This window comes from Zootoca vivipara, chromosome 6 (genome assembly GCF_965207765.1).
Source record: "Zootoca vivipara chromosome 6, rZooViv2.hap1.1, whole genome shotgun sequence".
NCBI lineage: Eukaryota > Metazoa > Chordata > Lepidosauria > Squamata > Lacertidae > Zootoca > Zootoca vivipara.
In genome coordinates, this window is record NC_142589.1 from 5,651,176 (window position 1) to 5,668,366 (window position 17,191).

The window sequence follows — 17,191 nt, forward strand, 5'->3', positions numbered from 1 at the left end:
GCGACCAAGATGGCGACGCTCGCAGGAGGCGGCCTGGGCGCGCTGGTGAGCGTGCGGAAGAGGGGAAGGGGCGGCCGGGTTGCCACGGCGGCGACGTCGCGGCCCCCCCTTCTCACTGGGTATCTTTCTCTCTCTCTATCCCACCTTGCAGGGCGCCCATGAAGCCGCCGCCGCAGCCGCTGCCCTCTCGCTGCCCGCCGAGGCCTACGGGAACGACGTGAGCGAGGGGCCGGGTGGGGAGCGGGTGGCGGGCCGGACCCCCACGGGGACACAGGGAGCAGCCTGGCACCTCCTCCTCCTCTCTCTATCTCTTTGCAGCCCACCGTGGAGATGATCTGGGCCATGAAGGCCCACCAGCACGCCGAGGTCTACTTCAACGTGAGTCCTGCCGTGGGGGAGAGAGAGGGGGACAACGGGGGTGGGCTCCCCGCTGGGGGGGACCCTCTGTCGCCTTGCTCGGCCACAGGAGGAGGGGAGCCCCCCCTGCCTTTGTGACAAGGAACCCGACACTGCATTCCCCTAAATCCGGACGCCCCCGGCTCGGTATTAATTCGTCTTATTTGTTAACCACCCTTTGCCCTAAGGTCCCAGGGTGGGTTCCAACACAATATAAAAGCAACTTCCAAGTATAAAAACAAGGTGAGTCCAAAGAAACATAAGCCTCGAGTGTCAAAAGACAAGGCAAAGAGGTGGACCCTCCAAGCCCTGGAGGATGACATGGAAGCTCCCAGGTGGAGGAATGGAAGGAGCAGGAATGTGGCAAAAATGTCCCATGCTTGCCTAGAGCAGGTTTTTAAGGCACAGGGGGTGTGTGTGAGCTGCGCTTCTGCCTACACCGTGCCTGTGTTTATAACCACCTTTTTTTCTCCGAGAAACTCAAGGTGGTGTACATGGTTCTTTCGTCCCTTTTTGTTTAAGCCCCACATAGGTTAGGTTGAGAGGCAGTGATGGCCCACCCCCAAGCTTTCCCAGTGAGCTTCATGACTAGCAGGGATTTGAACCCTGGTCTCCCAGGTCCCAGTCCTGCGGCAAAGCACTTTGCTTGGCTCACTTGGTAGTGTACACGCTTGAGGGCATCCCCACATCCAGGTAATTGATGTTTGTATGACAGCGGTGCTCTCAAAGTAGTTCAGGAGCAGGTGTTTCTGCTGGTTTTTCAGCTAGCATTAGGTAATATCCTCAGCAGTGACTGGTTCATTGTATAAATTGAGGGCTAGTTTTTGGCTGGCCTTGGGAGCCCAGCCACTAATTCTGATCACCAGTTTCCCTCCCACTGGGTTAGATAGAATCCAATTGCAAAATATCTCCTCTCTTCCCTGAGGGCTTAATGGATGCTCAGCAAAGGATGTCAGTGTCCCATGGCTGAGGAACTGCTATACAGTATAAGCTTCCTCTGGCCACAGAAAGATGTGGAGCAAGTAGGTGGGGCCAAGAATGGCCGTTTCCACAGGAAAGGGAATTTTTTTCTGGTTTAGCCTTCGTGCTCTTGACACCTTGGGCATAAAGCTGCCAACCACCCCCCCACAGCTTCAGCATTTGACGACTTTGGTGTCAAATACAGTTGGCCGGATTGGCCACATAATTGTCAAACCCCTTGCGAGTCTGAAGTCTTGTCACCAGGTTTTCCTCTCATGTTTTGTAGGTGCTCCGAGTGTGAGCCCTACATCACACAACTGATGTGCAGATGGCTTGCTTCAGTCACTTATTGGCCTGGATGAAAGAGTGGTGGTAGCAATCCTGTTTTCTGTTCTTCCCACTTAACCTTGCCTACTTTCCCCATGTGTAGCTCATTTCTTCAGTTGATCCCAAATTCCTGAAACTTACCAAAGCCGACGACCAGATCTACACTGAATTCAGGAAGGACTTTAACCATCTTAAGATTGATGTGCTCGACTCTGAGGATCTTAAATCCGAACCTGCTAAAGAGGTTTGTGCTGGGTGTGAGGCTTGAGGCTGGTTGCTCTTGAGACTCTTGCTGGGCAGGAAGTAACTGAATGCTTTTCCTCCACAGAAATGGCGTCCATTCTGCTTGCAGTTTGATGGAGTAGTTGAGGACTTTAATTATGGCACACTTCTACGTCTGGATTGCAGTAAAGGTTACACAGAAGAGAACACAGTATTTGGTAAGGCAACTTTCTTCTGCTTTCAGTTGTGCTTCCTCTGGCCAGGTCATATATCACTGTGGAGTTGGAAGGGATCCCATGAACCATCTTAGTCCAAGCCCCTGCATGAGGTCAAGGCTGATGCCTAGAATGGCTTTGCTGGTCAGTCCAAGAGCATCCTTGATGAAGGAAAATAGGGCCCCTTCCAACTGCACATTCACCCTCCCTCCCAGTCCTTTGTTCTGCATGTGTTTGCGGGGAAGTGTGGTGTATTAGTTGGAAAGCGGAGTGACATCCCTAAGTGTCATGCCCATCCTAAAGAAAGTTCTCTTCCTAGCAACCAGGATCCAATTCTTCGCCATTGAAATAGCCCGTAACCGAGAAGGCTACAACAGTGTGGTCTACAACAATGCCAAGAAAGCCAGCTCAGCCACAGAAGAGATTAGCTCCGGGTGAGACGTTTTGCTCTCAGAAAGGGCAACACATTCAGAATGGACAGGGATCATGGCTTTGCACCAGCATCAACTCTAGCTGAGCTGCAGACTGTTCCCGTTTCAAGGCAGAGGTGTAAAAGCCACAGCTGCTGCTGGAATGTTAAGGTGCCAAAATGATCTAAATAATGGATAACGGTGACGCAACAGACTGATAATGTCAAGAGTCCAAATACTATGGAAATGAACTCAACATTAAAAGCTAAAATGAAAATCAGCAGCAGGCGAGTCCTAGTTAGTCCCTGGTTTTTGTACCCTCTCACTGATTCACAGAATACAACAAACTTAAAAGCTGTGGGATGATCACAGGTAATCAACACAAACGACCATGTTAAATATGGTTACCAAGTTACAAGTCACACACTCCCACATAGTGTGGGATATTCACCCACACTATGTAGGATACTGTCATGTTTCCAAAAAAGCTAGTTTGGACCAATGATCTCAGAAAAATCTTGTAGGGTGCTAGTATGCAGTTCTATGCCTCTGTCTAGTATGAGTGTGCCTGTCATGTACCTAAGGCACCCGCCCTTCTCTTGCACGTGCCTGAGGCAAACTGCTTCCTCAATGTGGGTGGGTATTGACAGCTGGGGCTTAAAAGCAGCATGTAAATAAACTTGAATAGCAGCTTTCGTATTGTGTGTCTGCTCTAGCCCCGAATGTGAAGGGTTGGCTGTGGAGATAAAAGATGGGTTCAGGGGAGAGCTGCAAACCAAGTTTACTACCATATTCCTCTAGCAGCTCATCAGAGTATGGAAATCTGTGGCATAAAAACGGAGTTTGGAGAAGCAGTCCAGTCCTGCCCCCCCCCCCAACAAGCCTGTACCGTACAATTGCATCTTATGTGGGGGTTTGGTTCCAAGGGTTCTGTGTATATGCAGAAATGTGTACACTCAAGCCCTTCAAAGCCACCCATGCTCAGGGCTTCCAGAACTGATGCACACACCACTGGGTTTTCACAGCCAAAAAGAATTTTTAAGCTTTCTGCCTCGCTTGCATCTGAAGTTGCAGGATTTCAATCAGTTGCCTTCAACTGCATATCGTCGAAATTGCACAAATTGAATGCATGTAAGATGCGACCATACTCTCTTTGCAAATGCTGCGTGTGAGATCCTTTTAACCTGGCTACTTTTGGAGATGGTTATGGCACCGTCACCTCTCCTCCCGTCCCCACTCTCTCCCCTCCGCTATATTTTTCCAGCAGGGATGAGGAAGCAAGCAGGTGCTAAGAGGGTCGCCTACTGCCGGCAAGAAGTTACACTCTTGTTCCCAGACACACCCGCCTGTTGGCTCGTGGTCATCACACCCCACCGTCATTTAACGTCACACAAGAGTAACACTCTGGCCTGGTTCCACACAGCTCAGTAGAAACCACTGAAGTTTATTTGCAGCCACAATGCTTACACTGTATGCAGCAAACACCCTTACAAGTCATCCAGCAATCTGCTCACGCAAAAAGGACCCAACACACAGTCGCCAGAGGAGAAAGAACAAAAAGGAATAAAAACCGAGGAGGTGCTATCTGGGAAGAGCAACCAGGGCAGGTTAGGGCTGGGCTGGGGGGGGGGTGCACAGAACTAGCAGCAAGAAAAACGGGGAAGTACAAGGCAAACAGGTTATCCCCCCCCATTATTTCCTCTTAAGTAAATTTAAATATTGAAATACATTGATGTTGGTGCAGCATTTTTTTTTGGGGGGGGGAAGAGATGGACTTTTCTCAAGGGGATTTGTTACATGTCATGCTGGGCCTGCCTTGGTAGCAAGCCTGTGCCCACTCCCCACAGTCCCCACTGTAGGCAGGTGTAGACAAGCAGCAGAGATGGCCTCAGGAAGCCCATGGCCAGGCTCTACAAGGCAAGGCAGTTCACAGAGGCTGCCTTTTGGGGAGGAGAGAAACTAGCTCAGGCCCTGAAGCAGATTCTCTATGCATTTTCCAGCAGCTGAGAAACAGGAAGGTCCACACACGTAGGGAGGGAAAAAGCATGGTGCAATGTTGGGGGGGGGGGGGGATAGACAGAGCAGCTCAGGCTTCCTTGGGCTGGCCAGCTGGGACCAGGCAGGAAGAGAGCTGTGTCAGTTTGATGGGGCAGAGGGGATGGAAACTCACGGAACAGCATGGAGCATGGCATGGCTTTGAGTTCCTAACAAGAAGGGGTGGGGAGGGGAGAAGGAAGATTGGGGCAGGATGGTGCAAGTTAAAAGGGATGTATAAGAAAAATATACATTTGGAATTTTACACTTCTTGTGCCTCTCTCTCTCTCTCTCTCTACACTGGTTACTAAATATAACTCTGCACTTTCACACCCCCTTGCCCAGGAACACGGCAGGCGGCCAGGAGACACAGCTTCCTCACTCACATACAACCCTCACTTCAGCATTGGTGCACTAAACTCTGTAAAAATTTCAGTCACACTTTTTTTTTTAAACTTGAGTCAATATAAACCTTGTTCAAAATGTTATGAAAAAATGTACATGTTTATACAAGGCAGGCTGCGGCAGGACGCTGGGGTTCCTCTCCAACATTCAGCCAGGGAAATACGCTGGTCTCCCCCTTGCTCCGCCCCCAAGGAAACGAGCCCTCTCTGCCCTGGTGAACTTTCTTTTTTAAACACCCCTTCCTCCTGCAGCCTAGCCCCAGGGACCAGCAGGGATCAGAAATGCCCTTTTGTCTTTCCATCGGAAAAGTTAACCTCCCCGGCCCAGGCCAGAGAGAGGTTCCTTGCGAGATGTCAGCTCATCATGTCGTTGCTGTTTACCCCATAGGCGGAGTTCTTCATAGAGTCATTTACCTCCCGCCGGAATGCAGACAGGTTCTGTGTAAACCTGCCAAGGAGGCAAGGCAAAGCGGGGTTAGAAAGCGGGCAAAATCCACCATCACAAGATGTTAGGCAACCTATTAAATACAGGCGACAACCATTTTAGGCATGCCCAATTGACATGCGATTGCCAACGTGTGGGCCTTTTTGGGCTTGGAATAAGGCAGAATTGGGTGAGGCGCACTTAAACACGCTCTGCCAATACGCAAGGGGGTCGGGAAAGGAACCCCGCATGAGATGGTCAACATCTGTACTGACAACTGAACTCAGAATCACTGCTCAGTGAAGTATAAGGACAGTTCTCGATTTTGCTGCAGGGATGTGAATTTGTAACTTCATTTAAGGTACTTTTAAGAAATGCAACTGAAAGTGAAGTGTATAGCCCTTTCTGGAGGCACAGCAAGTTGGCGTTTGGTAAAGACTTGCAGGGGTCATAATTTGTGTCCTGCTTTCTTGTGAAGTTCTTTAGACCCTCCTGTAGCAGGACTCTTCCCTGACTCTTCCCATTAAATTCTACCCCTCTCTGATCTTTCCCTTAAATGTGCTTTAGCATCCCCGTTCTCTGAAAATCTGTTTTGAACAATAATTCTGTAATAATCAGCTGGGAATTTAGGCTGATAGCAGCTGTGTGCACACATTCCCTGAAGCAGGGCCAATTGGTACCTGCAAAATATTCTTTGAATGGGTTTCCACAGCCATAGGCTGTCCTATCCCTGAACTGCTCTTCAAGTTGGGTAGACATTCCTAACGGTTGGGGTGGAATGGCCGAAGCCAAGTCTGCTCCCTTACTTTTGGTCAAGAACCGTTCCCCCACCAATTTCCTTCTGACATCCGAAAGCTGTTGACATTTCCTACTTCCCACTCCCACCTCCCTAAAAAAATCCATTTAGGACTGTTAAGTACCCTCGCTTTTAGCCTGCAGAACAGGCTTTGCAAAGTATTATATTCTCCTGCTCAGGGCTTTGCTAATTGGGAAATGCCAGGACTTAATGCAAAGGGCATATGGGGGAAGACTGCTTTAAATACTTGCAAGTACAGGGTACTTGCTTCTGCCCTCAAGTAAGAGTTGCTGTGAACATTCCCCATTCCTAGCATCCGCCCTGTGTCTGAGCCACTAGTGTTGCCCAGCAAATTCCAAGCAGCTCTTAAGGAGCTCATGACCTCATATGTTTTCCAGTGGAGCAGCGTTACAGAGAGAAGCTCTGGAGGCAAAGAGTCTCCCCTGATGCCTGCGGTGGCTCCTGGAGGGCCGTGAGTTGCTGGCAGCCTCAGGGGAGATTTCCATCCCCAGCTGTTATGCAGTCTGCTCTCTGCAGCACAGGAGAGATACTGACCTATCGCGATTCTTGGTGAGCAAATTACGCTCTATGCCTTCCATGAGATTTTCGAAGCAAAGGTGCATAGCTTGCTGCTTCTCTGGAGGCTGGCTGTTCACTATACTGTTCCGTAGGTCTGAGAAATACTGGAAGGGGGGAGAAAAGAGGAGATCATGGTTAGCTATCCGAGGAACTGTGCTCTCAGGAGTCAGCATCTCCTGAGCACTCCTTTTAAGGAGTCCCGGCCTTGAACAACTCTCTAAGAAGAAGTAAGAAGTAGAGCCTTACCTTTTCATTGAGCAGTATCAAACCAAGCAGAGGCCGGGACATGGACCACTGATTCCTGCAGTCCTCAAAGATGATGATATTCAACACTGTTGATAGCATCTAGAAGGAATGAGCAAAATCAAGCTAGCTGTTACACTCTTCAGAGATCACAGGGTTATTTTTTATTGAAATAGACGTATGACTGAATGGAACCATTTAAAGGGGGAATGGTCTGCTGCATCTCTGCTTGTAGGCAGTCAGTCAAGGAAACTTAACTCTGGGTGATGGTAATGTGCACCCCCCTAAGCCCACCAGAAGACTCATCCAGTCTGTTCAGTGTGACCTGGATGAGCATGACAGGTAACGATGGGCATCAGCTAAGTAACTACCCTTGCTGGGCTGGGGCACAGGCTCTCTCCTGCCCCATCCAGTAGCCTTAACTGAGCCTTGGCAGGTGCACACAAGAAAAGCCACACAAGAATTCTCAAGCTTGCACTGAAAGGAAGGAGTAGGGAGGCTGCAAATTAGCATCTTGCTGCAGGTGCTTCCAGACTGGCCTCGCTCAGGAGAGCTGAGACGCATCATCAGCTCTGATGTGACAGGCTGCCAGCCCCATCAGGTCTCCTCTCCCCTCAACTGTTGGTGCAGCCGTTCTCCATCAGATGGCCTCAGTGGGAGACACAGGGAGCTGGGCTTGTTCCATCTGCTTTGCTGGGTGCCCAGCTCCACCAGGCACCTCCTGCTCCTGAAGTTTTTTTTTTTTAAAATAAGATTGTAAACCTGTGGGTAGGGACTGTCTTGTCTGGATTATATGCGAGCCCCTCTGGGAGTAATTTTGCCTGAAGAATGGGATACAAATGCACTAAATAAATCAATGTTGGGCCTCAACAATTCAGCTCCATGAGTGTCATAGGATAAGCCAAGGAGGCACAACTACCTGCACCTCCCTTACCTGCTGGATCATCTCTGGGTGCTGCTGCATGATGTGCAGGAACCGGTCGCTCTCCTGCGTCAGGGGGGCAGCCCTCTTCTTGGTGCTGCGGGAGAGCTGCTTGAAGAGATAGGTGACAATGTGGTCCAGACAGGAGCAGCAGCCAGTGCAAACCATGGTGTCTACAAAGACAGGAAAGAAGGGGCAGAGTGGGGTGACTCTATAATACCTCAAGGACCCACCTCTCCCCATATGAACCGACCCTGACTGTGATCGTCAACTGAGGCCCTTCTTCGTGTGCCTCCTCCGGAGGAAGTCCAGAGGGTGGCAACATGAGAACGGGCCTTTTCAACAGTAGCTCCCCGTTAGTGGAACGCTCTCCCCAAGGAGGCTCGCCCGGCGCCATCATTCTGTATCTTGAATCATCTGTCTAGGTGCCTATGGCTGCAGGCTTGTGGTGTGTCTCAATTGCCCAGTCTCCTCCTCCTGACCCCTGTTCCACCACCACTGGCAGCTGCCTCACAGGGAGGCACCCCACCCCACAGGTCACTGGCCCCTTGGATCTTCGTCCCCACCTGCTTCCTCTGCCCATATACCCCCCCGACTCCTCAGGCTCCCGCCCATCGCTGACACATCCAAGGAGACACACAGAGAACATGGATACACTCACCTAGTGCTGTGAGACCTTCCGAAATGGAAGAAAGAATATACATGATTACGTGCGGCTCCAGGCTAGCTATAAAATTCATGTGGTCCTGGGTGAGTACTTCCAGTAATGAATAATAGGACTGGCTGAGTTTGGGGTAGTCCTGCAAACAAAGGAAGGAAGGGAGAATGTGGGTATGAGAGATGCGAAGAGTCATATTCTGACGCGCCCCCTAAAACTGCTACAGGGAGCAACAGCACAGTGCTTATACTACCCCACTGCAACCCTGCTGTCAGAAGCAGTATGTTTCAAAGCATCTCTCCCATAACAGGGGAAATACAGCTTCTTGATTGTTGAGCTTGTGGAAGGCACTAGCCCATGTACTGTGAACCCTCAACACCAGAATTTCAAGGTGTGTGTTTGCAAAGAGAGGTGACAAGTAAGAGGAGGAGTTTGTGGTTTTATTCTCCACAGCGCACTTTCTCGTTCTTCAGCATCTACCGACCAACTTCCCATTTGCGTCCCACAACGCCATGTTAAGGGTGCTGCCTCCCATCCCATGGTTTTGTCTAGCAAGGGGCATTGGCCTTCCTGCCCAAATCACCTGTTAGTAGCAACATGCAGGATTCAGTGCAGGCCTTGTAGCACAGGTTGTCAAAAACTACATAGGGGGAAATACATAAAGGCATGAAAAAGGTGGAATCTTAACTGTAAAAGCTCCAAGAAGGAAAATATTGATAGCAGGTTGCCCATCTGCGGCGCAGAGTAACTACAAACCAACTGTGACATTTGTGCACAGGCAGCGCAGTAAAACAAGGGGCTATATGCAAAGCAGCGCTGAGCCAGGATCAGTGCAAGGAATTTCACTAGTGCGGCAGAACTTCTTCCCCTGCATGCCTGCAAATCTGTGCTCCTCCAACACTCAAGCAGGTTTGAGGATTGTGCGGGGAGAAGTATTGTTGTGCTAGTGATAATCCTTGCGCTTATGGGATGAGTTTGTGGAATGCTGCCCAAGGTGCCCCAAAGTGGGGGAAGGTTTGAGGGCCTGGTGTAAGGCGGACAAGCTCACCAGAAGGTCGCTGTGGGGGATGGAGAGCAGGAGTTTGATGAAGGTTTGCAAGGCGTTATCAAGTGCATCGTCTCCATACAGACGGAAGACACCGAAATTGACGTAGCTGCCACTCAGTGCAGCTTTTAACATGGAGAAGCAGATGGAAATCCCTTTGAGCTTCAAGGCATACACTTGATCCTTTGGAACCTCCCCCAAGGTTAGGATGCGATTTCCTGCAAAAGCATTTTTAAAAAGGCTAGTTATCTCAATTCTGCTCAGTACATTTACCCTTTAACCTCAGCCCAAAGTATATTACTCTCAGGAAGTCAACAGAGAAGTGGAAGTCAAAAAGCCACCCTGAATGTGCAGGAGACCATTATTTCACTCTCAACATGTGGCCTTCACAAGGGGGTGAGGCCGATACCAATCTTTATATTGATAAAAGAAAGGTGCTTTTTAATGTGCTCCTGTTTTTAAATGTTATTTTATAACACAGCATAGTTTGCCCTCTGTTGCTGCTCGCAATGACCTTTGGTTCTACTCTAAAATAATCAAAAAATTCATGTGAACAACCTAGCACAGAATGTAATTAGAGAAGAAAAAGTGAGACTCAGCAGCGACCTTGGAAAAGTGCTAGAGGGCAAGGAAGTTCTGGGGGAAGAGCCATGGCCTGGCTGATTGTCCTTTGGCAAGGAGGTTTCTTTTTCCTCCTGCTCCAGGACTTCAGAGAGCAGATATGCTCCTTTAGAGGTGGTCTGTGACTGGAGAATGTTGCAGGCTGCCTCCCCCCCCCCTGTTTAAGGCCAGTCAAGGAGTGGGGCATCCCTTGGCCATCCACTCTACCTAGTCCAGCCCATCAGGGGAGAAAAGGGATGCCCGTTCCCTCGAGAGACCCACCATAGGTAGTTATCATTTTACTCGTCTCCCGGAAGAGCAGGATGCCATTGGGTGAGGAGACATCAAACTGCAGCCTCTGGGATCTGGAAGGAAGGAACAAAAGTTGTGAGTTGGCTGAAGTATGGGGAGAAAAAGAGCTGGAGCTCATATAATGGCCAATGATAGGCCCATCCTCCATTACTTTAACTATCCTTTTAAAAAAGCCACCAAAAATAAAAAGCCATTACGGTCTCTTGTGGAATTCCACACACAAGTATGCACTGCTCAAAGGATTACTTCTGCTTTGTCCAGATCTTCAGAGGCCCCTGCCAACAGAGGCAACCAGAGGGCAGAGGGTCTTCTATGCTGTTTCCAGGGAGAACTGACCTGGTTCCTGTGGTTACACTTAAGCTTCTGGTGAGTTTTAGGTTGTGAACTGCCCTGTGATCTTTGGGTGAAGGGTGGTATCCAAATAAATAAATAAAATCAACAAATGTTTAATGTTCTCCTGTGATTGTTTCTTGCATTGCTCTTTGTTACTGTCAAGGCTGCTTATTCAGATTTATTTCATAAAATTTATACACTGTTTGTAAAAAAAGAGAGCAAGCGGTTTACATAAAAGGTAAAACAATATTATTATTATTAATAGTAAGAAAAAATGACAACAGTAATTTAAGATTTTCAAAAAGTTCAAACAACAATAAACCAAAAAACAGATTAAAACTCACATCAGCTTTCTAAACATCTGTGAAGGCTTGTCTAAACAAAAATGTTTTTTTTTTTAGCAGGACCAAAAAAAGAGCATAATGAAGGCTCCTGCCTGGTGTCAAAAGACAGGGATTTCCAAAGTGTAGGTGCCACCACACTAAAATACCGAGTCCTTACAAATGTGGAATAGGTATTACGTAGCACCTGCAGTAGTGCCAGTTCCGCCGACTGAAGCAGCCCAGTGGGCGTATATGAAGCAAGGTGATCTCGTAGATAAGTTGATGGTGGTACCCTGGAAATTATTAACTGAACGGCAGTGTTTATTAATTGTTTAACAGCACTTTGACACAAAAATAACAACCCGTTTAACTCTCTTGCCAATATTGTATTGTTAAAACCACTCCTCAACCCCTCTCTTCCCCTTATTCCATCAAGGCCCCTGCAGATATAAGAATGGCCCCCTTGCATTCCTAGGCAAGTCAGTCCTGGCAGTTCCAACCCTCCTCCCCTCACCTACCTGTTGTGCACCAGCTCCGCCATCAACTTGAGCACAGGTGTGGTGCAGGCTGGGTCGTGGTACCAGAGCTCAACTGCCCGCTGCAGGATTGGCATGTAGGATGGGTAGCTGTGAGGCAGAAGTTAAGGAGGCAACACTGCTTCCAGGATGACTTTAAACATTCAGGTTCTTAAAACTCAGGGCATTATTTGGCTAAAGGCAGGAGGGGCGGGTGGAGGCGGGTGGCACTGTGGGTTAAACCACAGAGCCTAGGGCTTGCCGATCAGAAGGTCAGCGGTTCGAATCCCCACGATGGGGTGAGCTCCTGTTGCTCAGTCCATGCTCCTGCCAACCTAGCAGTTCGAAAGCATGTCAAAGTGCAAGTAGATAAATAGGGACCGCTACAGCGGGAAAGTAAACGGTGTTTCCGTGTGCTGCTCTGGTTCGCCAGAAGCGGCTTTGTCATGCTGGCCACATGACCTGGAAGCTGTTCGCCGGCTCCCTCGGCCAATAATGCGAGATGAGTGCTGCAACCCCGAGTCGGTCACGACTGAACCTAATGGTCAGGGGTCCCTTTACCTTTAGGAGGGCATGGGCACTCACAAGACACCCGATGTTGCCAGATTAGGGTGCAGATAATAAGCCTGAAAAGTGGACGAGTACTTTAATGGATCCCCTCGGCTGAGATCCTACTGCCACCACTATGTCTGCACCTTATTTGTGGGTTCTCTTCCCTGGCCAGTCATGCAGCCTCCCCAGATGTCAAGACAGGAGGAATTCTACAGGTGGCACTCCATGGCTTACATGCCCTGCTGTTGATCGGGGAAGATCAGGCAGTTTTGCTACTCCATGGAAAAGAACAGATTAAGCCCAAGGTCTGGCAGGGGACTCAATTCTCAATGAAGCAGCTGAGAGCCCATCACCTGAGCTGCAGTATCATCAGAAAGGTGGAAGGCAACACAAGGCAGTTTTCAGCAGTGGCAGGAAGAAGCAAAGGGACATACATAAGGATTAAGGATACATCCACTCGAAGAGCATCATAAAGCTGGTCTTGGCATTGAAGGCAAAGGCAATCCCCCTTAAATCTCTCACCAGGCCAACCAATGTCCTCTGTGTGAAGGGAGAGGTGTGGGTTAGGGGAAAGATGCAAGAGTCTACCCAAAAGCAACTGCAGAAATGGATACAGTATGATCACACCTTGTGCTTGGCTTAAGTTCTGAGGATGGTGTGTACATGCAAAACCATGTGCACTAAAACCACTCCTTGGAACCACCCCTGCACAAGTATCATTGCCTTCCAGACCCGGTGCGGTAAACAGGCCTTGCCCCCAAAGCAAGGTGGAAAGCTTTTAAACAGGCAAGGGCTCTGGGATGCTCCTGGAGGTCATCCGAGTTCCCATGAGAGCATCCCAGAGCCCACATGCTGAGCAGGACTTTCTGTTGAATAGTTTGTTTAAAGGTAGGGTTCATTGTTGTTTCACAGGTTGTGTGCCACTTTAAGGGTGCATATCCTGACCTAGTTTTTGCAGCTGTGTAGCAGGTGCTGATAAGTCACTGTAATAAGCTGGGTCAGCAATTGTGAATGGTATATAAAGTGCTGTATGTACCTTACTCTGCCCCCTGGTGGATGGATGGGTGGTGATTATAACCACTATGTAAGATGTATGTTTTGAAGAGTTTTTGTTATTAAACCTTGCAAAGATCTCTTTGCGTCTCTTCAGTGATTCCATCTATGTGGTCTACTCTGCGCGCACTCTGTGGCATGTTAGAGATGCCCAATATAAGCAAGTTCCTTCCATGCCAGGAATACTCGCTGCAAAAAGAGCTTTTAAACTCCCTGTCTAGTGTGCATTTAAACTGTGCAATTTCAACCAGCCCATTTTCAACCATGCAAGGTTGAAATTGTGAGTCAATTTCACGTAAAATGAGATTGTACTGTACTCCCTGAGCAACAGCATCGGAACACAGTTCAGCTCAGTGCTCATCTTCTGCCCCCTTAGTGGGAAGACAGGGAGCACATTGCGTGCATCTCACTGGTGGAAAGAACACCCTTGAGTCCCCAGACACCTACATCTACAGGCCCATTGTCTCATTTGATACCACTCAAAGAAGAACAGTGGGATTTATTATGAATGTTCCTTGTGATGGACGGAGGGTATCTGGAGGGAATTCTTCTTGCCCTCTCGCTCACTCTCAAGGCAGGGCTTGTGCCAAAATGGCAAGCAAACTGAAGCATCCATCAGAAAGAAGCTTGGCACAGCGCCACTGAGACCAACCAGAGAGTCTGAATAACTGGCATTAAACTAAATCCCTCAAGATTGGGGAAGGAAGGAGAGGGATACAACAGCCTCTAAGAAGGAACAGCTCAGGGATACAATAGCAGAGATTATCCAAGTTATAGAAGCCCTAAGAGCCACAACTGGCTTATGCCAGCAGCAGCAAGACAGCCAGGAACTAATATAGCTCCAACTCTCCTGGATGTTAAGCCTAGGTGGGTTCTCGGTGATTCCGTGGGGGTGGGGCAGGCTTCTCTCTGCTGGCTAGAGATGAGGAACGGCCTGCTTTCTCTGGAGCAGGGGTAGGCAACCTAAGGCCTGTGGACCGGATGCAGCCTTCTCAATCCAGCCCGCGGATGGTCTGGGAATCAGCGTGTTTTTACATGACTAGAATGTGTCCTTTTATTTAAAATGCATCTCTGGGTTATTTGTGGGGCATAGGAATCCGTTCACCCCCCCCAATAGTCTGCCCCCCCCACATGGTCTGAGGGACGGTGGACCGGCCCACGGCTGAAAAAGGTTGCTGACTCTTGGTCTAGCCTCAACAGCAGGCAGGACCAAGAATTTGAGGGGGGTGTGTGTTGAGGGAGAGCTTCCTCCTAATGGCCTGATGCAGTATGCTAAATTTGTAAAAGACCTGCCTTGAGCCCAAGTAGGATACCATCCTTCATTGACAGGTAATCCCTGCTTCATATTCTGAAGGAGGCTGGGCATCACTAGAGACTGTATGTGGAAGAGCCCTTGAGGTTGTGCACACAAGTTGAGAGAGAGCCTCTAAGCCAGATTTTGGCAACCAGGCGCGCACTAGAAGTTTTGGGCTACCGTTTGCATCAGTCCCAGTGAGCAGGGCCATTGGCCGATAGATTTAAGCTGAGGTCCAGAATGTTTTGCCAAGCAGGCAAAAGAAGCTCTCCGTGGCTTGAAGGCTTGTGCGAGGAGGTGGCTGAAGACTTGGGGGAGCAAGAGCTGGACCTTCCTTACCTTTGCCTCCTGCTCATTGAAGGTGTTGGTGCTGAACATCTGCGCCACCGTCTCAAAGGCAGCTGTGAGGGGCAGCATAAACTGTTCATATTGATCCTCGTCCTCCCCTGGAAGAGATGCATGAAGGACTGTCATCTTCTACAGCCCTGTGCACAGCAACCCACACCACAAATCTGGGGTCGTGTCAGCAGAACTAATTCTCTCAATTGGCCCGTCTAGTGAACTTTGGGGTGCTAATGTGTACAAGATTAAGATCAACATTCAGGACCCCCCAGCCTAGCAGATTTTGTTTGCTTTACAGGAAGTTAACTTATTAACTGCCCCCACCAATCATTAAATTAGTTAAGACTAGAAGAGTCTAGCGGCCTGTTTCTGGGCCTGTAAGAACAGAGTGCAATACCTAGGTCCACCATGAGGAGGCGCCCAAGTGCAGTGTAGAAAGTTGTCCGGCATCTCATATCACTCAGGTTGGACTGATTGTTAATACCCAAGAACGAAAAGTGCTCACTCTGTTGAAGAACAAAAATTAGGTTATTGAGGAGCAGCTGGAAGGGGCAGGCTTTGTGCCTGGCTTGTGTCCACACTGGCCAGTCATGAGCACACTGTCTTCCTCACCCTGCTTTCGGCAGTTGAGGCAGCTTGCCTAGAATTTGGTAATCAATCCCAGTTGTCAAGTGCCTGCAGCTCCACTAGATGACTTACAATGCACAGGATTTTTCACTTATCTTCATATTCAAGTGTCATGTTTTAGGCGTGGTTTTGAAATTCTCTTTAACATTTTGAATGGTCAACAAAAGTGTGAATAACAGGAAACCATAGCAAAACATCCTCTTTTTAGTATTTACTTGTGCAATTTGTAGCACTTTAGCTAGCATTTGAAATGCTATCATCAATGCTAGGCAGCCATAGAAACGCCTGGACCTGTGCATACAAGGCAGAGCTGCCATGAGACTGTGGGGCACAGCGGACAAATGTGGATGACTCAAGTCAAATGCCCAAGCATTGTAAAGGTAACAGGCGAGGCAACTTTGTATCCTGGAAATTAACAACTGCAAAAAGCTATGCAAACCCTGACCAAAAGGACTAGAAAAGCCTAGAAAACAGACCTCTTTAGCACCTTCCAGAGGTCATTATCCATCCACTCTAATAGGAAAGAAAGAGGCAAGGATCCTGACAAGCTTCTCTTCACAAGGGCTGGGGGCATGTGTTTATTTAAAATATTTTAATCCCAGGCTCAAAGCAACTCTCATACACTCCAGAAAAAAACATTTTGCATACTCTCTACACAGCAAGAGGAACTGGTCTCTCTCTTCCTTCTCCTATTTTGGATGCTTTGATAGCTCAGATTCAGGGTTGCGGAGGTGTGTGCAAAGGAGATGACAGACAGATTAGAAACTCATGGGGAAGGGGCTAAGGGGCCTGCCTAGTTTACCTGGGAATGCAATAATCACTTCCAGGCAAGCAGGAAGACAAGGCTTTTACAAACTGAAAGGGTTCTCTCTCTTTTTCTGGTTGTCATTGTCCTACAAGGGACTAACAGAAGGGCAGGTGTCTGCAGGCCAGCAGCATTAGTGAATTTGGTGGGATTTGAGGGTCCAAAACAGCCGCAACAGACATCCCAGAGCTTGCCATGTGGATTTGGGGACAAACCTTTGTAGGAAGGACAATGGGTTCTGCCCAAGAACAAAACAGCAGGCTTCTGGCAATCCTGAAGGGCAGCCGTTTCAAACACGTAGCCCAGCCTCTAGATCTGTGGTTCCCAAAGTGGGTGGTACGGCCCCTTCTGGAGTGTGGGGGATGACCTGGGGGGGGTGCTACGAGGCAGGAGGGCAGCAGAGGGGCACTGGAGGTGTAAATAAGTGATAGGATTTGAAAACCTGGCATCACTGGATCAAATTCATCAATTTGGTTTAATTAATTTAACTAAATAGTTTTTATTTTATTTTGGATAAATGTACAATTAATGGTTACTTTTTTGAATTTTACTGTGCTATTATCTTCCTTACTGGGCTGTGCAAACTACTGTATGTTTTTATAGGGTGGGGGCACTGCAGATGAGCTTATGGAACCAAAGGGGTGCCCCCCTCCAAAATTTGGGAACCACTGATCTAGAATAACTCATTTGTGGCATATCTACAAAGACTACTGAAAAACTGAGCCTAGAATGCTGGGGGTGTATCATGCGAATCAGAGGGGGCTGCCAGGCCCTATCAAAGTCTTCTCCCACTCTGTGTG

At 48.7% G+C, this 17,191-nt stretch overlaps 2 protein-coding genes across 4 annotated transcripts in view; one reads left to right on the top strand and one right to left on the bottom strand.

Annotated features, from left to right (window-relative positions):
- Positions 1-13,405, top strand: PBDC1 (polysaccharide biosynthesis domain containing 1). 3 transcript variants are annotated; one of them, XM_088671464.1, is made up of 7 exons: positions 1-45; positions 152-217; positions 319-378; positions 1,787-1,927; positions 2,012-2,123; positions 10,809-10,913; positions 11,282-13,405. In XM_088671464.1, the coding sequence occupies exons 1-6, from the start codon at positions 10-12 to the stop codon at positions 10,880-10,882; spliced, it is 489 nt and encodes a 162-aa protein (XP_088527590.1). In that variant the 5' UTR covers positions 1-9; the 3' UTR covers positions 10,883-10,913; positions 11,282-13,405. The 3 variants fall into 3 exon arrangements, with proteins under 3 accessions (XP_088527590.1, XP_088527591.1, XP_034973675.2); XM_088671465.1 differs by having other exon boundaries at positions 11,285-13,405; XM_035117784.3 differs by lacking the exons at positions 10,809-10,913; positions 11,282-13,405 and adding an exon at positions 2,440-2,810.
- Positions 3,939-17,191, bottom strand: part of XPO7 (exportin 7) — a 48,152-nt gene continuing 34,899 nt past the window's right edge. The window contains exons 18-28 of the mRNA XM_035117782.3: positions 15,357-15,465; positions 14,957-15,063; positions 12,722-12,810; positions 11,722-11,829; positions 10,518-10,600; positions 9,639-9,853; positions 8,594-8,732; positions 7,945-8,105; positions 7,014-7,112; positions 6,744-6,871; positions 3,939-5,416 (exon numbers count right to left, since the gene is read on the bottom strand). Of these exons, the coding sequence (XP_034973673.1) occupies positions 5,323-5,416; positions 6,744-6,871; positions 7,014-7,112; positions 7,945-8,105; positions 8,594-8,732; positions 9,639-9,853; positions 10,518-10,600; positions 11,722-11,829; positions 12,722-12,810; positions 14,957-15,063; positions 15,357-15,465 (1,332 nt within the window). The 3' untranslated portion in view covers positions 3,939-5,322. The remainder of the gene's footprint in view (positions 5,417-6,743; positions 6,872-7,013; positions 7,113-7,944; positions 8,106-8,593; positions 8,733-9,638; positions 9,854-10,517; positions 10,601-11,721; positions 11,830-12,721; positions 12,811-14,956; positions 15,064-15,356; positions 15,466-17,191) is intronic.

Excerpts from the sequence above, each read along its gene's own strand:
- PBDC1 (XM_035117784.3), top strand. The coding sequence starts at position 10 with ATGGCGACGCTCGCAGGAGGCGGCCTGGGCGCGCTG. Across the intron at positions 379-1,786 it reads ACGCCGAGGTCTACTTCAAC|CTCATTTCTTCAGTTGATCC; the intron begins GTGAGTCCTGCC and ends CCCCATGTGTAG. Across the intron at positions 2,124-2,439 it reads AGAAGAGAACACAGTATTTG|CAACCAGGATCCAATTCTTC; the intron begins GTAAGGCAACTT and ends TTCTCTTCCTAG.